The sequence below is a fragment of the Pseudorca crassidens genome, chromosome 1 (genome assembly GCF_039906515.1).
Source record: "Pseudorca crassidens isolate mPseCra1 chromosome 1, mPseCra1.hap1, whole genome shotgun sequence".
NCBI classification, from domain to species: domain Eukaryota; kingdom Metazoa; phylum Chordata; class Mammalia; order Artiodactyla; family Delphinidae; genus Pseudorca; species Pseudorca crassidens.
This window is the reverse complement of record NC_090296.1, coordinates 153,330,185-153,352,038: the sequence shown is the minus strand read 5'-3', so window position 1 is coordinate 153,352,038 and position 21,854 is coordinate 153,330,185. Positions and strand designations below refer to the sequence as shown.

The window sequence follows — 21,854 nt, the reverse complement described above, 5'->3', positions numbered from 1 at the left end:
AGGGTAAATAAATAAAAATGAAATTATAAATGGGAATTAATGTGTGAACTGTTAGGCCACGGAAGCCCGTCCGGGCAGTGAAGTGTCTTGGTGCCTTTGGGCCTGCCGTGACATCCACTCAGTAGGTGGGGTTGTTGCTGCGGTTTAAGCTGCTGTGCAGGGAACGGCGCCAATGCTGGCGGTTCAGACTCTGGATGTTGGAAATGTGCCTCAGGAACTGTGGAGTGGAAGGCTGGCAGATGGGGAGAGGAAGTGCTTGGAGCTCAGAAACCCCATGTGGTTCACTGGAGTGAGGGCCAGGGGTGCAGGAGTGGACTAGGCTACTTGGGAGCTTTTCCTTTTGATGATAAATTGGATAGATTGTCATTACCATTTTTTAACAATTCACCTTTATAGCTCAGTGTCACACTTTACATATCTTGCCACTCCAACTGAATGGATATTCAGATGTTCATATCATAACAAAAATTCTAAATGGGAAAATTCCTTCAATAAATATTTTCTTTTATTTACCTATCTAGACCTCAATTTTACTTCTTTACTATAAATTTTTTTTTGTTTTGCTTACACTTCTTAAGGTTGGGATTTTAAAATCAAAAGTCATCTATAAAAGATTACAAAGTCATGAAGACTGAATGTGTCTGCACATACTGTGCTCAGTGAAATTGTTTCAAATGGGAAAAGTTAACAGTCTTCTGCTTTCCTCTCCTCTAGGAAAAATTCCTTTGGTTACCGGAAGAAACGGGAGGAGAAGTTCACAGTGAGTACATCAGGCCTGTGCCACTTTCACAAGATGCTTAAACCTAGCTTACACTAAACAAACCTGAGATTTAATTAAGATGTGAGAAAGCTTTTCAAAAGAGATTTTCTCGTAATGTGATGTCCGCTAGGTGATAATAGACCTTTTTTTGATGCTCTAAAGAGGAGGTGGTGGTGGCTGGTTTCCTGAGGAACTGCTGGCACCTGCGTGTCCTATGCGGCACATAGGTGCACCCAGGAGTGCATCATGCACATATGTGGTCTGTTTACACTTGTCCAGATGAGTGCTTTCTGTGTGGGTGACCAGGTAGTGTACTTTGAAATCACCGGAATCACGAGTTTGGGCAAGCAGAATAAACTTCTCTCACGTAGGAATTAGCTCATCAGTATTTTTCATTCAAAATATTTTACTCTGTATCCACTGTGTAGAAAGCATTGTTGATTTTTGCTGCATGTAACTTAGGGTCAGGACAAACCCAAAATAAGTGATGGGTTTATGTGAGTGGTAAGTACAGGAGACGTGGTTGTGTCTGCTTAGGGTGATTGACCAGCTCCCCCTCTGGGTGGTGCTCTGCAGGGGAGAGCGTGGGCGGTGTGCATGTAGACGTGGGCTCTCGTAGAGCTCCACATTCAGGGCCTGGAAAAGGCCTTGAGACAGTTCTTGGTCTGGACCCCAAGCCATTGAGTGTGTACATTCTCATTACTGTATTTGCCTAGAACTTAGAAAGTGCAAATTGGTGGTAAATGAACACCCTAATTTTACCATGTTGGTCAGTTCAGTCTAGTTTTTGGTGACCCTGTGGTAAGGCAGTTTATATCGGTTGGTTCCAGTTGGAATGCATGAATTCCTGTTACATTTGGACTAACAAGACAGGCATCTGACTATCTCTTCAGGTACTAGTTACCCTGCAGGAATCATTGCCCCTGGTCACTGCATTACCTGCAAAGGTGAAATGTTTTTCTATTGCCATTTCCATTTCATTCTGTTTTGTGTTCCTGATCTGCGTGTTCATACCTGGAACCACTCAGATGCCCACACATGTGGCTCAGGTGTGTGTACTCGACAGTGAGCCCATTGCTGCACTGGGTGTTCTGAACACCTGAGAAGCTTGGGGGCAGGTTGCAGATGTGTGAGCAGGTGGCCTGGCCACGCCCTCGGGACCAGGGGTTGACATTCATGCCTTGCCTTAAGCCATTCAGACCCTAAAAACGTTAAACATTGCCTCTTTTCTTCCTGAAAGTTGATACTTAGTCAATTTTTTCTCAGGTCTTTCTTCCTAGAAACGCTCATCTTCTGAAAAGCTGGGTTCACCTCAGAAACATGCAGATGTTTAAAATAAAGCCTCTAAAAATTGCTTTGAGATGAGCATAACCTAGAGCATGCTGAACTACAGGGCACGCTGTAGCCACACGGTTACCCGTGCAGCCTGGTTCAGAGGGCACACACGCGAGCAAGGTAGGCAGCCCTCAGACACCTACGCCAAGGAGGAGACATGCAGCAGGAGGCCCAAAGGAGAGGTGGGCTGTGCTCAGCGTGGATCCGATTTCATCCTTAACCTGCTCTCACTTGAGCTGTAACAGATCTTCTGTAGATTTTACTTCTGTAGGGATAATCTTCCAGTTGGTATAAGTTTCTGGGAAATCTTGGCCTTTCAAGTTAAGTGAGCCCCACGAGAGCATTGCTTCCAGTCCAAGTAGCCCACCATTCAACTAAAAATGCCTGTGTTCTACCTAATACAAACTCATTTCCCCGTTCTGTTCCTTGTCTGTTTCAGCCAAGGAACTGGATGTTACAGAATGACTCCTACCTAGCAGGTTGACTAAGAGTGTTTCAATAAAAGTATATCACTGCCTTTCTTCTGAGACTCCTGCCTTTCTCTTTGGCTTATAAGTTTTACTTGGGTATTATTTTGCTGAGTTCACTTACTTTCTTGAAGTCAGGGAATGTGATAACAGTCTCATATTAAATACCATGCTTTTACATACTGATCTAAAAATATAAGGTGTTTTAGTAAGTTAATTTTCAGGTAACTGAAGCCCCCTCCCTTTTAAAAATATAAGGAGTTTCAGTAAGTTAATTTTCAGATAACTGAAGCTCCCTCCCTTTTTTGTTAAACTTTTTTTAATGGAAATCTTTGTGAAATTTTTTACATAAGTTGTACAGAGTTGAGAGAGTGGCTTTTGTTTTCTTTTACTTTCTCTTTTATGACTTAGATCACAGACTCTGCTGCGATAACACAAAACTTGTCTGGAGGTGAATAAGTTTAATGTCGAGACTTAGGCTCTTGTGCATCTGTCACTTTGCTGTGCCCCACTGGTCTCTGTCGGCTGCCGGGGGTCTGGGTGTCGTACACACACAGCTCTTACCGGCGTGTTTGACCGTGGCCGGGAGCAGCCCTGAGGTTTCGTCTTTTCAGCTCTGCTCTCATGGTCGAAGTTGCCTGACAGATGACCTTTGATAGGTGACCAAGTCGGCGGGGTTGGATTGGCCGTCCGTTTCTCCAGACAGGTGTGGACCTTCGAAGACTAGGGAGCGAGTGTTTGCATCGCTCACCTGCGGTATTTCTGAGCCCCTCCTACCCAGCCGCCCCAGGGCGACTCCACGGTGTTCTTCTCTTTCAGAGGAGTCAGACTCAGTCTCCAACACCGCCCAGGCCGCCCTCCCCGAGCTTTGAATTAGGCCTCTCCAGCTTCCCCCCACTGCCTGGGGCGGCGGGGCATTTGAAGACGGAGGACTTGTTTGAGAACAGGCTGTCTGGCTTGCTCACAGGATCGTCCAAAGAAAGGGTAAGCTATCCCAAGCCTGATGCTCACTCACCGCTGGCGTCCCGCTCTTTACATGTGTGCTTTTTTCACATGCGGAAGAGGTTTATGAGGATAAGTGATTGCAGAGGCCACATAGGTTTTGAGCGGTAGGGTCAGAGGTGGAGCCCTGCACTGGTGTACTGTACAGACACTCACTCACCCAGAAACTCAGGTTGCATTTTTATTCTTGCTATTCACGATTTGCTTTTATTTTACAAGTCAGCAGAATAAAAAAGAAAAATCTGAATTATACCAGAAGTAACACGTTTTTAATAATCTACATGAATAACCAGAAGCCCAGGGCAACTTTACTGTAATATGGGTGGCTGTCGGCGAGCTCTGTGGTATTCATGCCTCTGCAGCGATTACATCCCGGGAATCAGCAAGTGCTGCAAGAGCCCGGGGGCTCCCCGTGGCCCTGCTGCAGTCGACAAGCAGACCAGGGCAGAGGTGGCCAGAATGCCTCATCCAGCGCCTGCTGAGTTCTCAGCCTGGCGCTCCACCACAGCCACCCACCATGTCTTTCTCCAGTGGGAACCCACCCACCAGCACCCTGTACTGTCCGAAGACCTAAGGAGTCAGAACCCCTGGCCTCTGGGTTGGGGAAGGCACTGCCCTGCAGACCGTGTCCAGACCGTCTACACCTGCAGAGCCCCCACAGGGGTGGGGTCGCCTCTCAGTACCAGGCGGGGTCATAGTGGGATTTATAAAGCCAGGTCTTTAGTTGTCTTCATACTAGTGTGTGGTTACTGCTCCCATTTTTAGCCTTCAAGGTTGAGAGGATTCCAAGACCCTGTATTTTGGAGAGAGAAGCACTTATTAAATGTGACATGTCTTGTGCGTTATTGTCAGTCTTAAATTCTGAGTTATCAGTGCCCCATGGAATGATGTTAGAGACCCTGAGTCCTGGCTTCACCCTGACCTTACTCCCCTTGGGGATGGGCAGGGGAAGAGAACAAGCAGGCCTCCACCCCATTTCAAAAACAGTATTTTGTTGTTGGTTTTTTTTTTAATTTTTACTGTTTTTACATTGTGAGTTTGTGTAAAATTTATTTTGAAGAGAGAATTGCTCCTCTTTTTTTTTTTTTTTTTTTTTTGCGGTATGCGGGCCTCTCACCGTTGTGGCCTCTCCCGTTGAGGAGCACAGGCTCCGGACGCGCAGGCTCAGCGGCCGTGGCTCACACGGGCCCAGGCGCTCCGCGGCATGTGGGAGCTTCCCGGACTGGGGCACGAACCCGTGTCCCCTGCATCGGCAGCTGGACTCTCAACCACTGCGCCACCAGGGAAGCCCGAGAATTGCTACTTTTAAGAAGCCTGAGCCCAATTCTAGGTGGAAGAGACTGTGTCCCTGCTTCTTGGTGAAGTGCTCGGCGGCTCTGCGGGGCCCTGGGAGGCCTCCGACGGGAGGGGGGAGGTCTCGGGCGTGCTCTGGACTTGAGGGAGCTTTTACAAGAAGGAGGCGTTTTCCATGCCTGTGTTTCCACCAGCCTTGAGCACAAAATCGTGAGAGGTGGTGGTTCTCAGGGGCCCCATGTCTCCATCACCACCACCCTCGCCCCATGGTGGGGGGCAGTGCTATTCCCTCCATCTCACTCCCTCCAGAACCTCTCACTTCTGAACTTTTTATCTGCTTTGAAAAGTGAGATTTTGAGAAAACGCTTGTTTGCAGTTAGTCTCCCTTCCAGTTCTTTATTTGCTCTGCTGCCTTTTTTTTTTGTTAATTAACAGAAGGCTACATGTGTGAGTGGTTACTGCTCATGGGGCTGGCATTCTCCAGGTGTTTGCCTTAAACAGACTAAGCCTCAGTTTCGTTCCCTGTTAAATCAGGAGAGTTAACACACTGCTTTCAGGTGGGAACTGATGTCAGCACCTGCACCCCTCAAGGCACTCAGGTTTATTGGGATGGAGCTGTAACCTTGTTGGTTTTCCCTGTAAAAACGGGTGAGCCGTACTGGATTGTGCTGGGGACTCTACATTCACAGATCACGTGCCAGGCGGTGCTGGGCACTGGGGTGTCAGATGGGTGGAGGTTTCAGTACCTGTTCAGGTAGGAAAGCAGGCTTGCAGGCAATCGTGCTCATGCACAGAGGGAGGCCTCAGATCGGTGAGACGTCTGCCAAGAGGAAGGGGAGACCGGGGGCTGCTTCCTGGCCACAGTGTGTCCAGTTGTACTCCGGGCTGGCCCACCCGTGCTCCCGGGAGGACGGCGAAGCCGGTACCATTGTTGTGTGTTTAAGATCATTGAGAAAGATCTGACGGACGTGCTTCTGTGCAGTGATAAACTGTTTTTGATGGTTTCAGAGCCTGAACGCAGACGCAAGCACGAACACTCTCCCCGCGGTGCCCCCCCGAGAGCCCTCAGTGCCCTGTGCCGTGTCCACAGCCTGCGAGCGTGCCCCCTCCCCTGCCCACCCGCCCGAGTAAGTCCACCTGCACCTGATGCCCGTGCCCCGTGCTGTGCTCACTGTGGGGCTGCCCGTGGGGCCCGGATGTTCACGTGTCTGCCTGGTGGCGTCTTTCCAGGGATCCCAAGGTGGTGGAGAAGCAGAAGGAAACCCCGAGTGTGGACAGACCTCCTCCCACCCTGAGCACGACTGCAAGTAAATCGGTGCAGGTGGACGGCGCCGTCTCGGTATGTCGGGCGCAAGGATGTGGAGGGGCTCCCTGGAGCGGTGGCCGCCTGTGTGCACACTGAGCTCGCTTTCTGTGCAGGGTACCCTGGGCATTTGCTAATGATTGTAACTAACCGATCTGGCTGTTCGTTGTCCCTGCAGCCGTGGGTCATCTTGTTCAGGGTCAGTAGAGTGAGGCTGTCGCCCGAGGAGCCACAGCTTCCAGTTCCTATGCCCCTAGGACTTAGGGTGGTCCAAGGGCGGATCAGAGGGACGCCCACCTCCCACCCCGCCCGGGTCCACACAGGCCTACCGCCAGCTCCTCTTCCTCTCTCCTCCCCTGGGTGCTCAGTCCAGCTTTTTAAATTCTGATTTGTGTTGTCCCTAGTTTGATCTTGGGTGGGCCTTTATCGTTTAGATTTGGGAGTTAAACCCTTTATTGTCTGCTAGGTTGAATCTTTAAAGAAAACTTTTTTATAGGTTAAAATTATTTTTTTTTAATTATTTTTAAGTTACAAATGGTTGATGGAGGTGACAGACTTCTAAATGTTCTCATCTGTCATTTAGCCTTCATGCTTCCACTTACCTGAAAACCCTACTTTTTTGTTGTTGTTACCTCTGACTTTCCTGCAACCACACCTCCAGCCCTCTGTAGTTTGCAGTGTGTACAAATGCTTTGCAGAGACAGCTGTTGAAGGTCACCCATAAGTGACAGCCGGACCTCTTCCTGGGTCCAGGAGACCTGCTCTGTGCCGAGGCAGATTGTCTGGCAGGGAGAGCAGATGCTGCTTCTGTGTTTTTCTAGGGTGTCTGCTGTCTGCCACCTTTCAGGCTCGTATGTGGCTCAGAAGTGATTACAGGCCAGAGGCTGGAAAGAGTTCAGTCGGCACTTTTCATCTCCATGCCTTTTCTAGTTTTAACCATTTTTACAATATATTTCTAGAGTATCTTGGAGGGAAAGTTGTGCTGCAGGGGAACCTCAGTTGTTAAAATGTAGGAATTCTTTATTTAAAATAATTTTGAATGTGGTTACAGTTGAAACCTTTTTTTACGTCTACCTCAAGTGAACCTTATTTTCGCATGTTGTCATATAATCCCAGAGCTGTGTCTGTTTCCCAGGAATTGCGAAAACCCAGCTACGCAGAGATTTGTCAGAGGACGAATAGAGAGCCACCATCTTCCCCGTTGCAGCCCCAGAAAGAACAAAAGCCAAACACTGTTGGTTGTGGGAAGGAAGAAAAGAAGCTCGCCGAGAGAGAGCCCTCTGCCCCCAAGTCCAGCCCAGGACCACCCAAAGACCAGAGGAGACCGCCAGGCCGCCGGCCCTCTCCCCCAGCCTCGGGGCGGCGTCTGCACAGAGAACAGAGCCCCCCACCCAGGTCCCCTCAGTGAGCGCCGAGGTCTGGGAGGGCTTCAAGGAGCTGAGGTCGCCACAACTAAGCACTGTCCTGCTCGGGATGTGAGTGAGCCGCTGGTTAGGAGCTTGCAGTGTAGATGAGGCCTACAAGGTGCCTGCAAGTTATTTTTCTTCTATGAGTCGGATTTCCCCCCTCTTGAAAAAAATCTATTTTTCAGGATTTAATTAATATAAACCTTATTTTAGGTTGGTGCTTAACTGGAGGTGATGCATAAGTCTGATTTTTTTCAGGATAGAAAATGCATTTATCCTAACAAATTGATATTTTTTATTAAGCCTCCATGTGGCTATGAATGCAAGCTATATATATATATAGTGAGTTTTTCTAAATTAAGCGGAACTATGCTACTTCATTTTTTAAAATAACTGGTTAGCAAGTGTGTATCTCTGAGATGTCCAGACTGCCGGGTGAGGCTGAGGACCGTGGAATTGAGGGCATGAGGCGATGCTGTGAGTGTATCCTGGGGAAGGGACGGGGTCCAATGGCGCCACACGCTGGCCTGGGAGTTGTCCTTTCATTCAGAAGCCTAACAAGTGGTTCTAGCATTTTTTAAGTAGAGCCCATTTTTGGTCCACTGGGCAGAGTAACCCTGCAGAGCACCGAGAGTCCTGATGTCCTGCCAGCAAGTAACCAGCTCCTCACTCCAGTCTCAAGTGGCTGTTATGTAAGATAAACTCAAAGCACATTGTGAATAGAACTTAAATGGAACATAAACTTTGTTGCCCACTGTCATGTTACCACGAAATTGTACCCTGATGTTTTGCTCCCGAGAGCAGGTGGTGAGGACATGGAGCCCGGCTCCCTCGTCTGCCCCAGTCTGCCCCACCTTACCCCTCCTGGGGTACCTTTCCGAACCTCTGCACACGGCACACAGATCGTGGGAGAAGGTGTTTGTGGTGCCCTCTAGTGTTGGAGGATCCAAGTTCCTCTCTCTTTACCTCCAAGACAGGGTCTGTGATCCCTTCTCTAAGTGCTGCTCTCCAAGAACACGCATGCACTAAAGCTAGCAGTTGATAATAAACATAAATTATTTTGTTTTAAAATGCCTAAATTTTTTCTTTAAGTATTCTAAGCAGCAGACATTAAAATAAGAATATTTCCTGCTAAATGTAACCATACAGTTTATTCCACAAAATGTTATTTAACAAGACTAAGGTTTTTTCTTTTTAAAAAAGAGATTATTTCCATCCAATATTTAAAGACTTGAATTTTATTTAAACTTGAAAATGACTTTGCCTTAACTTTTGTATATGACAGCTTAGAGTTCCTGAGACCGGCCTGTGTTGGCGTGAGTGGGGTCTGCTGTCACGGTGTTACTGGGTAAGCACTGTAGGAAGAGCGAGCAGTCATGTTTGTAATTTACCTGGAAGATCTTACACAGTTGATCTTTTTTCAGACTGTTGAAAAATCCTGTAAATGCAAATAGTCGATACTGTATTAAATATGTGCACTTGGGCGTGTGTGCTTTGCTTGTACAGTTGTAAATAATCAGAACATATTAAAAAGGTACCCTAAAGAGAAAAAGCTGATAAAAATTGATATATTATAAATGTTGCTATTGACCTGGATGTAGATAAACTCAGTGTTGTGGTTTGAATATTATTTTAATTTGTTGAGGTTTTTTCTTTTTCTCTTATACTGGTGTGCTGAACTGATTCTGCCTCTTTGCTGCTGTGAAAGGGAAATGGAAAGTTTTACTAAAATGTTCGAATATTTTCATGCTCTTCTTAAACATATGTAAGTATGTACTAATCACAGCTAATGTTGAAAGGGTTTTTGAGGTATAATCTGGAAAGTGGAAACTGGCAGGGTCTTCAAGTGAAAGTAAAAAATAATCTACTTAAAATTACAAATAGCTAATAGGCATGATCTGCCTGCCAGAGGAAAACAAGCCCATCTCCTTCAGAGCAGCGTCTTTATTCAAATACCTAGACACCCACACAGCGCTCCTATTTGCAAATGCCTGTTAAAAGGAACAGGGGAATTAATTTCTTTGTAGTTTTGAAATTGCTGACTGAAAAAATCAGAAATAATTGACCTCTTACACCCAAACTAATGAGTACTGTAGAAAGAGCTGGAAAGGCCAGCTCTGAGCCCCTGGGATCCCATGACATGGCGGTCTCTGCTGGAGGAGGGAGCGATGCTGTCAGCACCATCCCCGAATCCCAAACCCTGTGCAGCCCAGACACTGGTTTTTAATAGTGGCAGATCCTTTCCCTGGAGGCAGGTGTGGGGGGCCAGCTGTGCTGTCCGCCCTTTGTGTGACCAGGGTGGAGCTGTGCGTGCAGCTGGGATGAAGGTGACCGTGACAGCAGCCGGGCCCAGCCAGGTGGCATGGCCGGCCGGGCACATGAGGCCTATGCTCCCGCAGCCAAGTTAAGACTTCACTCTGATGTGATTTTTATAGCATTTTTTTTAATTAAGCAAGGGCGATATGCCAAAGAGCTATATAATGTCCCCCAACCTCCACCTTTCTGATATTCCTGAGGTTTTCCACTCACAGAAAAGCACAGGGGGTGCACAGTGGGAAGCTGTGGCGCCAGCCCACGGGCAGCCCCACCATGCACAGCTGGTGTCTGGCTTCGTCCGTGTAAAATATAACTCTTTCCTTTCCCCTGGCAGTACCTCAAGGTACAGAGTCAGAGACACAGCATCACAAATGGCATTTTAACTTGGACAATTGTGTGATGATACTTGTCATTTGGAGAGATAAGAATGAGAACCCAGCCCCGTTTCACCAGACATGAATTCAAGAAGAGTCGTTGATTTTTAAGAGTCCGTGTCATCATGTTTCTGATCAGGCCCTCTTGTAACTGCATCACTGGTTGTCACTAGTGGTGGCAAGAAACCTGTCAAGTTGCCACGTGGTCAGGGCCACCACGGTGCCGTGTGGAGGCCAGTCTGGGGCCTCGCGGGCCTCGGGGGCAGGTACAACCCGTGTCTGCATCTGCGTCCGCGGGGAGCGGCGGACAATCGGCCTGAAGGAGCGGCCACGGCACCAGCTCACAGGAGGGCAGTGACGCGGATGCCTCGCCAGGGCTTTTGTTTCTGTTCTATTTCTTTTCATTAAGACTGGAATCAAGCTTATGTGTAAACTATTGGTAATTTAAGTTTCCTTTGTGTCATTCAGTGTAAAACTGTCTAATTTGAAAAAATGTAGGTTATGAAAAATAAAGATTTAGGCACTGTTTGGGTTTTCTTTTCATTTTTTTTTAATTAAAATTTTCTTCAAGAATGCACCTTTTTAAAAAATAGTATTTTGTTTGAACCCATCTGTGTCGTGAGAATGAAATGCGGGTTCCGTCCACCCATGTTCGGATCGTAGCCCGAGTCGTCGCAGCAGGGGCACCATGCCCAGCAGCTCAGTTGTGGGCCTCCAGGGTTGGCCCTCAAGCCAGTGTTCGTGAGGGCACATTTTGTTAAATTTGAGGTTTACCACAGAAATAAGTATCCCTGTGTCGGGCTCTTGTTTCTCGTGTTAAATGGCAACGTCTCAGGAGACATCCCCATAAAGTCACCTGGGGTGGAGGTGGGGCCATCGTGTTCAGATCCTAAGTGAGCCTCAGAAACGGTGATGGACTTCACCCTAAATCAGGGTGACGCCAGCAGCGGTGGTTGGGCCTCCAGCATGTGTTACGTGTGATGGCTGGTCTGCCAGCTGGTGACTGACCTGCGCACCCCCTCCCCCGTGTTTCTACTTGGTTATCCTTCCCTTGTTGATGTGGGCTTCTTTGTCTCTGGCTGTTCATTCTTTGTTACGTGTTGCAGATATTTCCTCTCAATCCCTACCAGCTGTCTAAACTCTATTTAGAGTAGCTTTTATCTTACAGTTTTTAATTATGTAGTAAAATTGACCCATCTTCTCCTTTATGGTTGAGTGTCTTGGTCTTGTTTATGAAGTCTCCCTACTCCAGAGCCATGAAGACAATCTCCCTTGATGAATACATGTGTCTTCAGCCCATGTGGAATTGATTGATGTGTGTGTGTGTGTGTGTGTGTGTGTTGTGTGTGTAGTCTGAGGTGAGAACCCAGTTTTACTTTTTGCCATGTGGAAACTTGCCTATTGAGTAGCTCATTACTCCTCCACTGATCCGTGTGCCACTCTTGTTACTTGGTGTTCCCTCCCACCTGCACAGGCAGCTTTTTCTAGCCTCTCTAGTCTGTGCCTCTGGGCTCATTTCTCTGCGGACACCGTGGAATTCCACTCACCCACCATTCTGCCTTCCTAGGAATTTCCTTCATAGGACTCATCACAAAAATAATTCGATGTGCTCCCTGAAGGTGGGAATCAAGCCCGTCTCTGTCACCCTTGTATCCCCTTGGTCTCAGTACACTGTCTGCAACATAGTAGAAGCTCAATAAATACCTGTAAAGTTGATGAAGTATCTGCTGACTATGTGTTCTCCATGCACAGCCCTGGCATAGGAAATTGGGGGAGAAATGGGGTGATGTGTTGATTTGCCTTTTCCAGATAACTCTTCGCAAACACAGTGGCTTGAAATGACAAGTCATACATCGGGACTGGCAGATGTACGCCCAGCTTGGCAGCTCTGCCAGCCCTCGACCCCTCTTGCTCCCAGGTGCGCGTCAGCCGCTCTGGGCCTGGCCAGGGACACACAGCTCGTGGCCATGTGTGTCGTCCGCGGGCCAGCCGAGGCGTGTTCTGTTGTGGCCGTGGAGTGGCACAGAGCTGAACCCCGAAGGACCCCAGATGTTTGCACCTCCCCCTCCACCAAGAAGTTGCAGTCGTTGCATTCCGTTCCTTGGCATGTGCATGTTTTTTTTTACTAACGTTAAAGCCCTCTGTTTATCTAAATCACTGGGTAAAACCAGCAGTCAGAGGAGCACCCCCAGCACCGAGGCAGCTGGGCCTGGCGGGCCACTAGCGCTTCCTGATCCGGATGAAGTGCTGGGCCACCTAGATTGAGGTGTGGGGGGCTCTTCCCCTTTACATACTGTGTTCCCAGTTCACCATGGGTGGTGGGTGGGGGAGATATGAGAAAGACGGTACTGCAGGAAGGTTTGGGGGTCTTAACAAGACTTCCCACAGTTCTCAGAGCTCGAGCGCCATGGAGCGTGGCCAGCGTGGGTGCCCAGCTCAGTGGGCCTGGTCCGTGTCTTCCATGTCGGGGCTATGCCATCTGTGGGTCCCACTGAAGCTGAGGGAAAGGATGGTCAGCAGGACCCACTAGGTTCAGGATGGTGTTACGGAGGAGGCCGTCTGGTACCGACCAGGGGAAGGGCTGTCATGGCAGGGGAGCCATGGGGCAGGGACGCAGCCATGGGCTGGATCCCCTGCGAGACCAGGGTCCACTGTGGTCAGACAACACGCGCTGTGTGATCAGTCCACTTACGTGTTAGGGCTTGTCTGTGACCCTGGATGTGGTCACCCTGGTGACTGTTCCACGGGTGATTGAAAAGAACATGCACCAGATGCAGAGCTTGCTTGAGTGTGTAACGTGGGCCCAATCCTGGGGGGCGAGGTGCCGTCAAGTCCATACCCCGGCTGACATTCTGCCTGGTTCTCTCAGTCACATCCCTAACGAAAGTGACAGATTTGTCTTCCTGTGTTTCACTGTTTCTCATTCCCCTCAGTTTTTGCTTCATGTATTTTGAAGCTGTGTTGGGTGCCTGCACTCTTAGGATGGCTGTGTCTTCTTGGGGGTGTATCCTTTAATGTCAGTAATCTCCCTCTTGGTCCCCAGTAACTGTCTTTGCCCTCAAGTTCTCCTGTATCTGACATTAATATACCCATTCCTGCTTTTCTTTTCCTTTATGTTTGGAGATGCACCTTTTCGCATCTTTACTTTCAACCTGCCTCTGCCGTCATATTTAGAGCGAGTCCCTTGTAAGCAGCATATAGTTGGGTCTTGTTCTTCAATCCACTCGGCCAATCTCTCTCTGCTCACTAGTGTGTGCAGACCATTTACACGTAAAGTAACTATTGACTGGCCTACGCCGGCCAGTTTGTTTATTTTCCACTTGCTCCCTCTGTTTCTTTCTTTCTTGCGTTCCTGGGAGTTATAATTTGCTGATTCTTAACTCCCAGATCAGGAATTATTTTAAAAAAGACATTCTGTGCCTGAAGATGTGTTTGCCAGAGTGGGCTCTGCAGGAGGTCAGTCTCTCCTCCAGGGAATCCTCTCCTTACAGATAACTTGAGCGAGTTATGTAGTGTTGCTAAGCCTGGACCTTTATTTTTTAGTGGGACTCGCACAGTGCCTACCTCCTCTGGTTGTTATGAAGACACAGCGAACATTGAAAGTGCCACCCCCTGCACCTGAACGCATGCCCTGCGCAGCCAGGGCCCAGGAGTTTGAGAAACTGTCCCTCCTCCGTTCTCAGAGGCTTGGGTGGTATGATTCCCAAGTCTGGGTACTGGCATGTCCCCCTGTTGGCTAAACGAGAGAGGGCATACCACACCCCTGGCCATGGAGATTGGCTTAGAGTGGACGTGTGACCAAGTGCAGGTGAGTGAGACCCTAGGAACTCCTGTGATAACCTGAAATTCCTCCTCTGCCTCTGGGTGCTCTGGGCTGAGGACGTGATGAGGGAGCTGGCGGGAGGACGATGCACGAGGGGGAGCGGAGCCTGGAGGACCCGTATCCTTGACATCACCCTCTTCTGCCACATCGGGGTCAGTGTCTTCCTTGGACAGAGAGCAAGAATGCTGTGGGCAGACCCATTAGCATCTGGGGGGATGTGTGGCCTTTAGGAATAATGTCAAAGCTGCCAGTAAATTTCACGTCTCAGCCAGAGCTGGGACCCATTACTATTCTTGACCCAGTGACTATCAAGGGAAATGGGCTTCCAGACCAGTTAGGTCACCCTTGGGGCTCTGGGGTGGGGCCCTGGACACACCCAAACTCTGTTAGGAAAGACGGAGTGGCAGCCAGCTGCACCCACTGTTGACCCTGGAATGTACCCCAACCCCACTGCCCCTCAGACTCCAGGCTTGTGGCGAGGAGTCAATATCCGAATTCAGTCAACATCTCAGACTTGATATGCCCAAAGTAGGTCCAAAATAGGGCCCTTGTTACCTCCACAAAACACCATCTCAACTGGTACCACCATCCACCCAGTTACTCCAGTCAGAAAGGTGAGCCACGCTCCGTCCCCCATTTTCTCTCTCCCAGATCTAACCCATCAACGATGCTGCCAGCCCTGCCTCCACGTGCTCCCCAGCCCTCACGCGCCCTGTCCAGCCACAGTTCTCTCTTACCAGGGCCTCGTAGGGGGCCTCCTCTGGTCCCCCATGCCCAGCTCTGGAGCCTTTCGTGGTTCCCTGGCTCAGAACCCCGTGATTGTTCCTCGGGAGGCCGAATAAAGCCCGAGCACCAGTGTGGCCTCCAGGCCCCTCTCCAGGCGCTGTCCACCCCACCTGAGCACACCAGCCACTCCGCACACCCGGCTCGCACTCAGCATCTCCTGCGCTGGGAATCTCTTCCTCGTTTTTCCCGAGCTTCAGTTCAGATCTTGACCCCTCGCAGGGCATATGCTGAGCACCCTCTCCGATACCCCCACCCGGGGCCCCCTCTTATCTGGTCCCTCTTATTTTATTCCTATTCCCGTCTTTGGCGCCAATTCTTCAGACCTTGTCCGCGTCTACACCTCTGTCTCCCCAGGGCCGGGAGCACCGCCGGGCCCTGGAGGGATGGATCACAAACCCACTCACGTGTTGACTCAGCAGCCACGTAAGAAGACCTGCTTTGTCCCAATCACTGTCACCCACGGGGCCCCCCAGACCTCTCCCTCTAACTGCCCGCTCGCCGGCACAGCTGCGGTTCGCATTTCTGTGAAACCCTCAATGCTTACATTTCAGATTTTTACTTTTTTTGCTTTTTGGTCCTGTACTGCGGAGCCCGCAGACCTGGGACGGGGTCGGAGTTTCGGAGATTGCAGGGGTGACCGCGGTGGGAACGCGCCCCGCGGGGACCCCCAGACACACCCCCGCCAAGTCTCCCGTAAGGAATCTTGTGGGCGCTTCAGTCGCGCGTCCAGAGCATCCTGGGCAGAGGGAGGAGGGGGAGCCCCGCCGCGGCCACGAGCTTTGGGGGCGCTCTTGGCCTCTGCGCACAGGAGCCGAGGTCACAGTCCTGGGACCCGGAGACCTGACCTCTTGGGACCTCCTCGGGCCGGACACCAGCCTGCGGGGTCGCCCCTGGAAGGTGGACCAGCCGGGGCGCTAGCCTCTGCGGACCCAGCCCGCGCCGCGCGTGTCGGCGGGGGCCTCTCGGCGGGTCCGGATAGTGCTGCGGCGCAGGTGCGGAGGCGTGGGGGAGAGACTGGGGCGGGGCCCGCAGGTGCCCTCGCCTCCCGGAGGCGGTGTCGGCGTCTGGAGGAGTCATGCGGTGTGTGGGGGGCGGAGGCGTGGGGGGGAGGGGCGAGTCCTCCCCGAGAGGAGCGGGGATCCCGGTGCCGTGAGTGTCGCGCACGGGTCGCCTCCTTCCTCCCCCTGGGCCCCTTGTCTGCGGCGGCACCCGAGGTCCTGAAACAAAATGGGCTCCGCCCGGCTGGCTGGGCGCTCGCGGCTCGACACAAAGGGCACCTTTGAAGCCCCTTTCGGGTCAGAGCCCCTAGACCGGAGTCAGGGTCGGGGTGGGGGCACTTGTGCAGACGGGGCACCTGAGCAGGATCTGGGCGCCTCTGTCCGCGCCCCCCAGGATGGACACCTCGGAGCAGTGCTCGCGCCTCCGCGGCTGCGCCCCGGGAGTATGTGGGTATGTGTCGGTGAGAGTGTGTGTGAAGGAGGCAGGGGGAGGCGGCTTCTCTCGGCCTTTTCTACAGACCCTGCCCAGGCTTTTCGCCAGCTCCATAGGCCCAGCTCAGAGCCCCAGTGGAAGTGCCACGTGAGCCCCCCCGTGTTGTTTTTTGTGTGTTTGTGTGTGGAGTGGATGTGAACATTTATTTCTTCCGGTTCTGGAGGCTGGACGTCCAAGATCAAGGTGCCGGCGGATTCAGTGTCTGGTGAGGACCCTCTTCCTGGTTCACAGACGGGGTCTTCCTGCTGTGTCGTCACCTGGAGGAAGGGCTGGGAGCAGCCCCTGTAGGCCTTGACACCAGAGGCCCCCACCAGATGGGGGTGGGAGAGGCGTTGACAACCGCAAGCCCCAGGCCTGAGCTGCAGCCTTCGCTCCTGTGGACCCTGAGTCTGTCTGTGTTCTGGGTTCCGACCCTCTGCTGGATGGACCCACTGCGAATACTTCTCCGGCTGTCATCTGCCTTTTCAATCCTGGGTCTCTAAGAGTAGAACTTTGCCAAACCCAAGATCACAAAGATTTCCTCCATGTTTTTCCTGAAAGTTCTACAGTGTTAGGTCTGTGACCCACTGTTTTTACTTTTTGCATAAGGTGTGAGTATGCAGTGGGTACTCCTGTGGACCCAGCATCAGTTCTTAAAAACATCTTTTTCGGGGTTTCTTTGGCACCTTTGTTGAAAGTCTGCTGTTGGGGTCTGTTTGGATCTGTTATGGACCGTTTGCGTCCCGTGGGTCCATATTTCCATCTTCACGCCCTCTCGTTTACCATAGCTTTGAAACACATCTTGGAATCAGGTAGTGTTCGTCCGCCAACGGCATCCTTCATTTCCAAGGTTATTTCGGCTATTTGAGGCTCTTTGTATCTCCATGTAAATTTTAGGACCAGCTTGTCACTTTCTACAGAAAGCCCTGCTGGGATTTTGATTGGGATTCTGTTGGAGCTGTCAATCTCAACCATGTCAGGTCTCCTGACCCTTTACTGAATTCTTCTTGACTTCCCTCAGCGATGCATTGTAACTATGATGCACAGGTCCTTTGTAACTATGATGCACAGGTCCTGACAGGTCCTGTCTCGTTAAGTTTCTGTCTCTATATTTCCTATTTCGATGGTATTGTAAATGGTATTTTTCCAGTTTCTTATTGTTCGTCAATAGCACACAAAACTACAACTACTACATATTTTCCTTCGACTGTTAGAGATGATTCAAAGCCTAGCCCCACTACTTCCTGTCGCCCATTTTGACACTTGGGACAAATGTAATCTCGCTGAGCCCTTATGAATCTGTCTTTGAACTGAACATAAGTGGCCACCCCTGCCCATTTTACAGAATCAAATAAGCCCCCTGAAGAATGGACATGTCCCCAGAGACTGATGGATTAAACTGTGCACACACACAGCTGCGGACACCGCCCTGCCGTGAGCAGCCTGCCCGCAGCCCTCTCCTGTATCCCTCAGGAGCCTCCCCCTCAGCCCAGCTCAGGGATTTGAATATTAAAAATATTCAACAACACTGCTTAAGGTCTGAATAATGTGGCTTTCCCCAGTTTTCCCTCAGACTCATCCACTTTGAGGGAATGAAAGTGGAGCCAAATGAGAGCCAGTGAGGCCAAGCAGAAACACCAAAGAGAAACCAGTTTTAGCTCAGTTTCTGAACATCTGGGTCCCACCATCTCCTCCCATCCCAGCCCCATCGCATCCCATTTGTGTGTTTCTCTGGAGTGTGTTGACGCACCAGAAATCCGTGAAAACACAGGCTGCCACTGTGCAGAGACCCCGCTCAACAGAGCGGCCTGGAGGCCAGGCTTTGGTGCGGCTCCCTCAACAGTCACCATGAAAAGAAACAGAGAGGTTTTTAGACTTTTAAAATGGAGTTTCAAATATGGAAAACATACTTTTACTTTTTCATACATATTCCGGGTGTGGATGGGCCACACCTGCCTTCCAAGGGCCGCCCACAGGCTCCTGCCCAGCCAGCTTGAGGACCACTCATGTTTCCTCCCCCTGGGTAGGGCTGCAGAGGCCAGGCTCAGCCCAGCCCACAGCCAGCCAGCCTTGTGGAGTCAGCCAGCACCTGCTGGAGCACAGGCTCCTGGGCCTCACCCCGGAGGTCTGGCGCCACCAAACACAGGAATCCAGGTTTGTTGTTGTTTAGCGTGGTAGGTGTTGCCCACGGTAGGTATGTCCCCACCGAATTTGCCTGAGACGGCTGTGGAGCCTGCACACACACACGTGTGCACATGGGATGAACACAAATGCACACCTGCAGAATTCGAACGCCCTCCTCAGCAGCATCACCTGATTTCAAGCAGCTCAACATTCTCAGAAGCACCTGGGACTACTTTGAAGCTCCGCCCCACCCTGCGGAGTCTGATTTAATTGGTTCAGTGGGGCCAGATGGGTGAGGCTGTCTCCACACCTTCTCTTTGGTCTGTGCCTGTCTGCTGACCAGGTGAGCTCAGGGCTCTGGTCAGGATGGACGTGCCTGCCTCTAGCCCTTCATCTTTCTCTTCCTACCGTGAAATGCTCACGTCCTTCTCAAAGTGAGGTCCCCAGGCTGGCTCCCCTGGAACCTGTAGAAATGCAAGTTCCCTGACCTGCTGGGTAGGACCTGTGGGCAGGCCCAGCAACCTGCAGGGTTTCCAGACCCACGGGCCAAAGGGCGACTGCTCAGGGCATAACGCCTGAGCCTAGAGAGAAGGGCATCCGGGAACACAGCTCCCAGCACCCACCAAGCGACGATGCTGGCAGGTAAGGAGCTATTTTTGGGCAAATGGTTCTTGTGGGGACTTCTCAGATGGCCCCCAGGGCAGCTGTGCACTCTGCCCCTGCGGTGGGCAGGCCTCGGGGACAGGATGCCCTAGGTCGTGGGCAGCTGGAGGAGACCCAGCCCAGGTTCCCGAAATCACACCTCCCCAAAAGTGGGTGGAGGGTCCCGAGAGCCAGAACAGAGAATACCAACGATGGGGAGTAAAGAGGGCTGGCGTCGTGTTTGTGCCGCGTGAGAAGGGGACAGGCTTCATGCCTCTCGGGGAGAAGCGTGAGGCCTCTGGTCTCCAGCCTCTTTGCTGACTCATATCGATGCCACGGCCAACGTCGGGTGTTTCCCCGGAGGTTTACATTTCCTAAGAGGTGGTACTAAATGATTTTTAAATTATTGAGATGTCATTGACAGTTAACATTATATTAGTGTCAGGCTTACGGCATAGTGATTAGATACATGTGTGTATTGTGACATGATCACAGTAAGTCTCGTCAACATCCATCACCTCACATTGGTTCAACTTTTATATCTTTGTGATTAGAATATCTAATACTTACTCTCTTAGTAGCTTTCAAATACACAATACAGTATTGTTAACTATTGTCACCATGCTGTACGTTACATCCCCAGGACTTAATTATTTTATTTTAACCTCCTTCACCCATTTCACCCACCCCTCACCCCCGCCTCTTACAACCACCAATCTGTTCATTGTATCTATGAGCTTGCTTTTTTTGTTTTGTTTTGTTTTGAGATTCCACATATAAGTGAGATCATATGGTATTTGTCTTTCTCTGACTGACTTATTTCACTTAGTACAATGCCCTCAAGGTCCATCCATGTTGTCTCAATTGGCAAGATTTCATTCTTTTTTATGGCTGAATAATATTATCTTTATCCATTCACCCAATTTCTTTATCCATTTATCCATCAATGGCCACTTATGTTGCTTCCATAACTTGGCTATTATAATTAATGCTGCAGTGAACATGGGGGTGCAGATATCTTTTCGAGTTAGTGTTTTCATTTTCCTCAGATAAATACCCAGAAGTGGGATTGCTGGATCATATGGTAGTTCTGTTTTAACTTTTTGTTTCCCATAGTAATTGCACCAGTTTACATTCCCACAAACAGTGTATGAGGCTTCCCTTTCCTCCACATCCTCACTAGCCCTTGTTATTTGTTATCTTTTTGATGATGGCCATCCCAGCAGGCGTGGGGTGATGTCTCACTGTGGTTTTGATTTGCATTTACCCAATGCTTAGTGATGTTGAGCATCTTTTCTTAGACGTGTTGGCCATCTATGTGTCTTCTTTGGAAAAATGTCTATTCAGATTCTTTGCTCAATTTTAAATAGGATTATTTGGGGTTCTTTGCTATTGAGTTGGATGAGTTACTTTATATTTTGGACATTAACCTCTTATCAGATATATGATTTGCAAATATTTTCCCCCATTCGGTAGGTTGCTGTTTCATTTTATTGATGGCTTACTTTTCTGTGCAGAAGCTTTTTAGTTTGATTTTGTCTTACTTTCGATGTCAGACCCATAAAATCATCATCAAGACTGATGTGAAGGCGCCTACTACTTATGTTTTCTTCTAGGAGTTTTATTGTTTCAGATCCTATGTTCAAGTCTTTAATCCATTTTTTTTTTCTTTGCGGTACGTGGGCCTCTCACCGCTGGGGCCCCTCCCGCTGCGGAGCATGGGCTCCGGACGCGCAGGCTCAGCGGCCATGGCTCACCGGCCCAGCCGCTCCGCGGCATGTGGGATCCTCCCAGACTGAGGCACGAACCCGCATCCCCTGCATCGGCAGGCGGACTCCCAACCACTGCGCCACCAGGGAAGCCCCTTTCATACATTTTGAGTTGATTTTTGTCTATGGTAAAAGAAAGTGGTCAAGTTTCATTCTTTTGCATGTAGCTGTCCAGTTTTCCCAACACCATTTACTGAAGAGACTGTCTGTTCCCCATTGTATTTTCTTGGCTCCTTTGTCATAGATTAATTGGCCATGTATGCGTGGTTTACCTCTGGGCTATTCTGTTTCATTGATCTGTATGTCTGTTTTTATGCCAATACTATACTGTTTTGATTACTATAGCTTTGTAATATCAGGGAGCATGATGTCTCCAGCTTTGTTCTTTTTTCTCAAGATGGCTTTGGATATCTGGGGTCTGGTGGTTCCGTACAAATTTTAGGATTGTTTGTTCTACTTTAGTAAAAAATGCTATTGGTATTTTAATAGGGATTGCACTGAATCTGTAGATTGCTTTGGATAGTACGGACATTTTGACAATATTAATTCTTCCATCCATGAACACGGAATATCTTTGCATTTATTTGTGTCATCTTCAATTTTTTTCATCAGTGTTATATAGTTTTCAGTGTACGGGTCTTTCACCTTGATTAAATTTATTCCTAGGTAATTTAGTCTTTTTGATGCAATTGTAAGTGAATTGTTTTCTTAATTTCTCATTCTGATAGTTTTTTTAATTAGTGTATATAGTATACTCCTGATTTTGTATGTTGATTTTGTATAAACTTTACTGAATTTGGTTATTAATTCTAACAGTTTTTCTGGTGGAGTCTTTAAGGTTTTCTAAATATAAAATCATGTCATCTGCAAATAGAGACAGTCTTACTTCTTCTTTTCTGATTTAGATGCCTTTCATGTCTTTTTCTTGTCTAATCATTCTGCCTGGGACTTTCAATACTATCTTGAATAGGAGTGATAAGAGTG

The 21,854-nt window shown here is 49.5% G+C and overlaps 1 protein-coding gene across 8 annotated transcripts in view; it reads left to right on the top strand.

The window, feature by feature from the left end:
• The window catches only part of LARP4B (La ribonucleoprotein 4B), an 88,713-nt gene extending 77,929 nt beyond the window's left edge, over nt 1–10,784 (top strand). For 5 of the 8 annotated variants that reach the window (XM_067699831.1, XM_067699821.1, XM_067699839.1 and 2 more), the window contains 5 exons: nt 715–760; nt 3,382–3,546; nt 5,866–5,984; nt 6,088–6,196; nt 7,296–10,784. In XM_067699831.1, coding sequence (XP_067555932.1) covers nt 715–760; nt 3,382–3,546; nt 5,866–5,984; nt 6,088–6,196; nt 7,296–7,568 — 712 coding nt within the window. In that variant the 3' untranslated portion in view covers nt 7,569–10,784. The remainder of the gene's footprint in view (nt 1–714; nt 761–3,381; nt 3,547–5,865; nt 5,985–6,087; nt 6,197–7,295) is intronic. The other 3 variants (XR_010933155.1, XR_010933153.1, XR_010933154.1) reach the window with 3 other exon arrangements.
• Nucleotides 10,785–21,854: the final 11,070 nt, after the last annotated feature.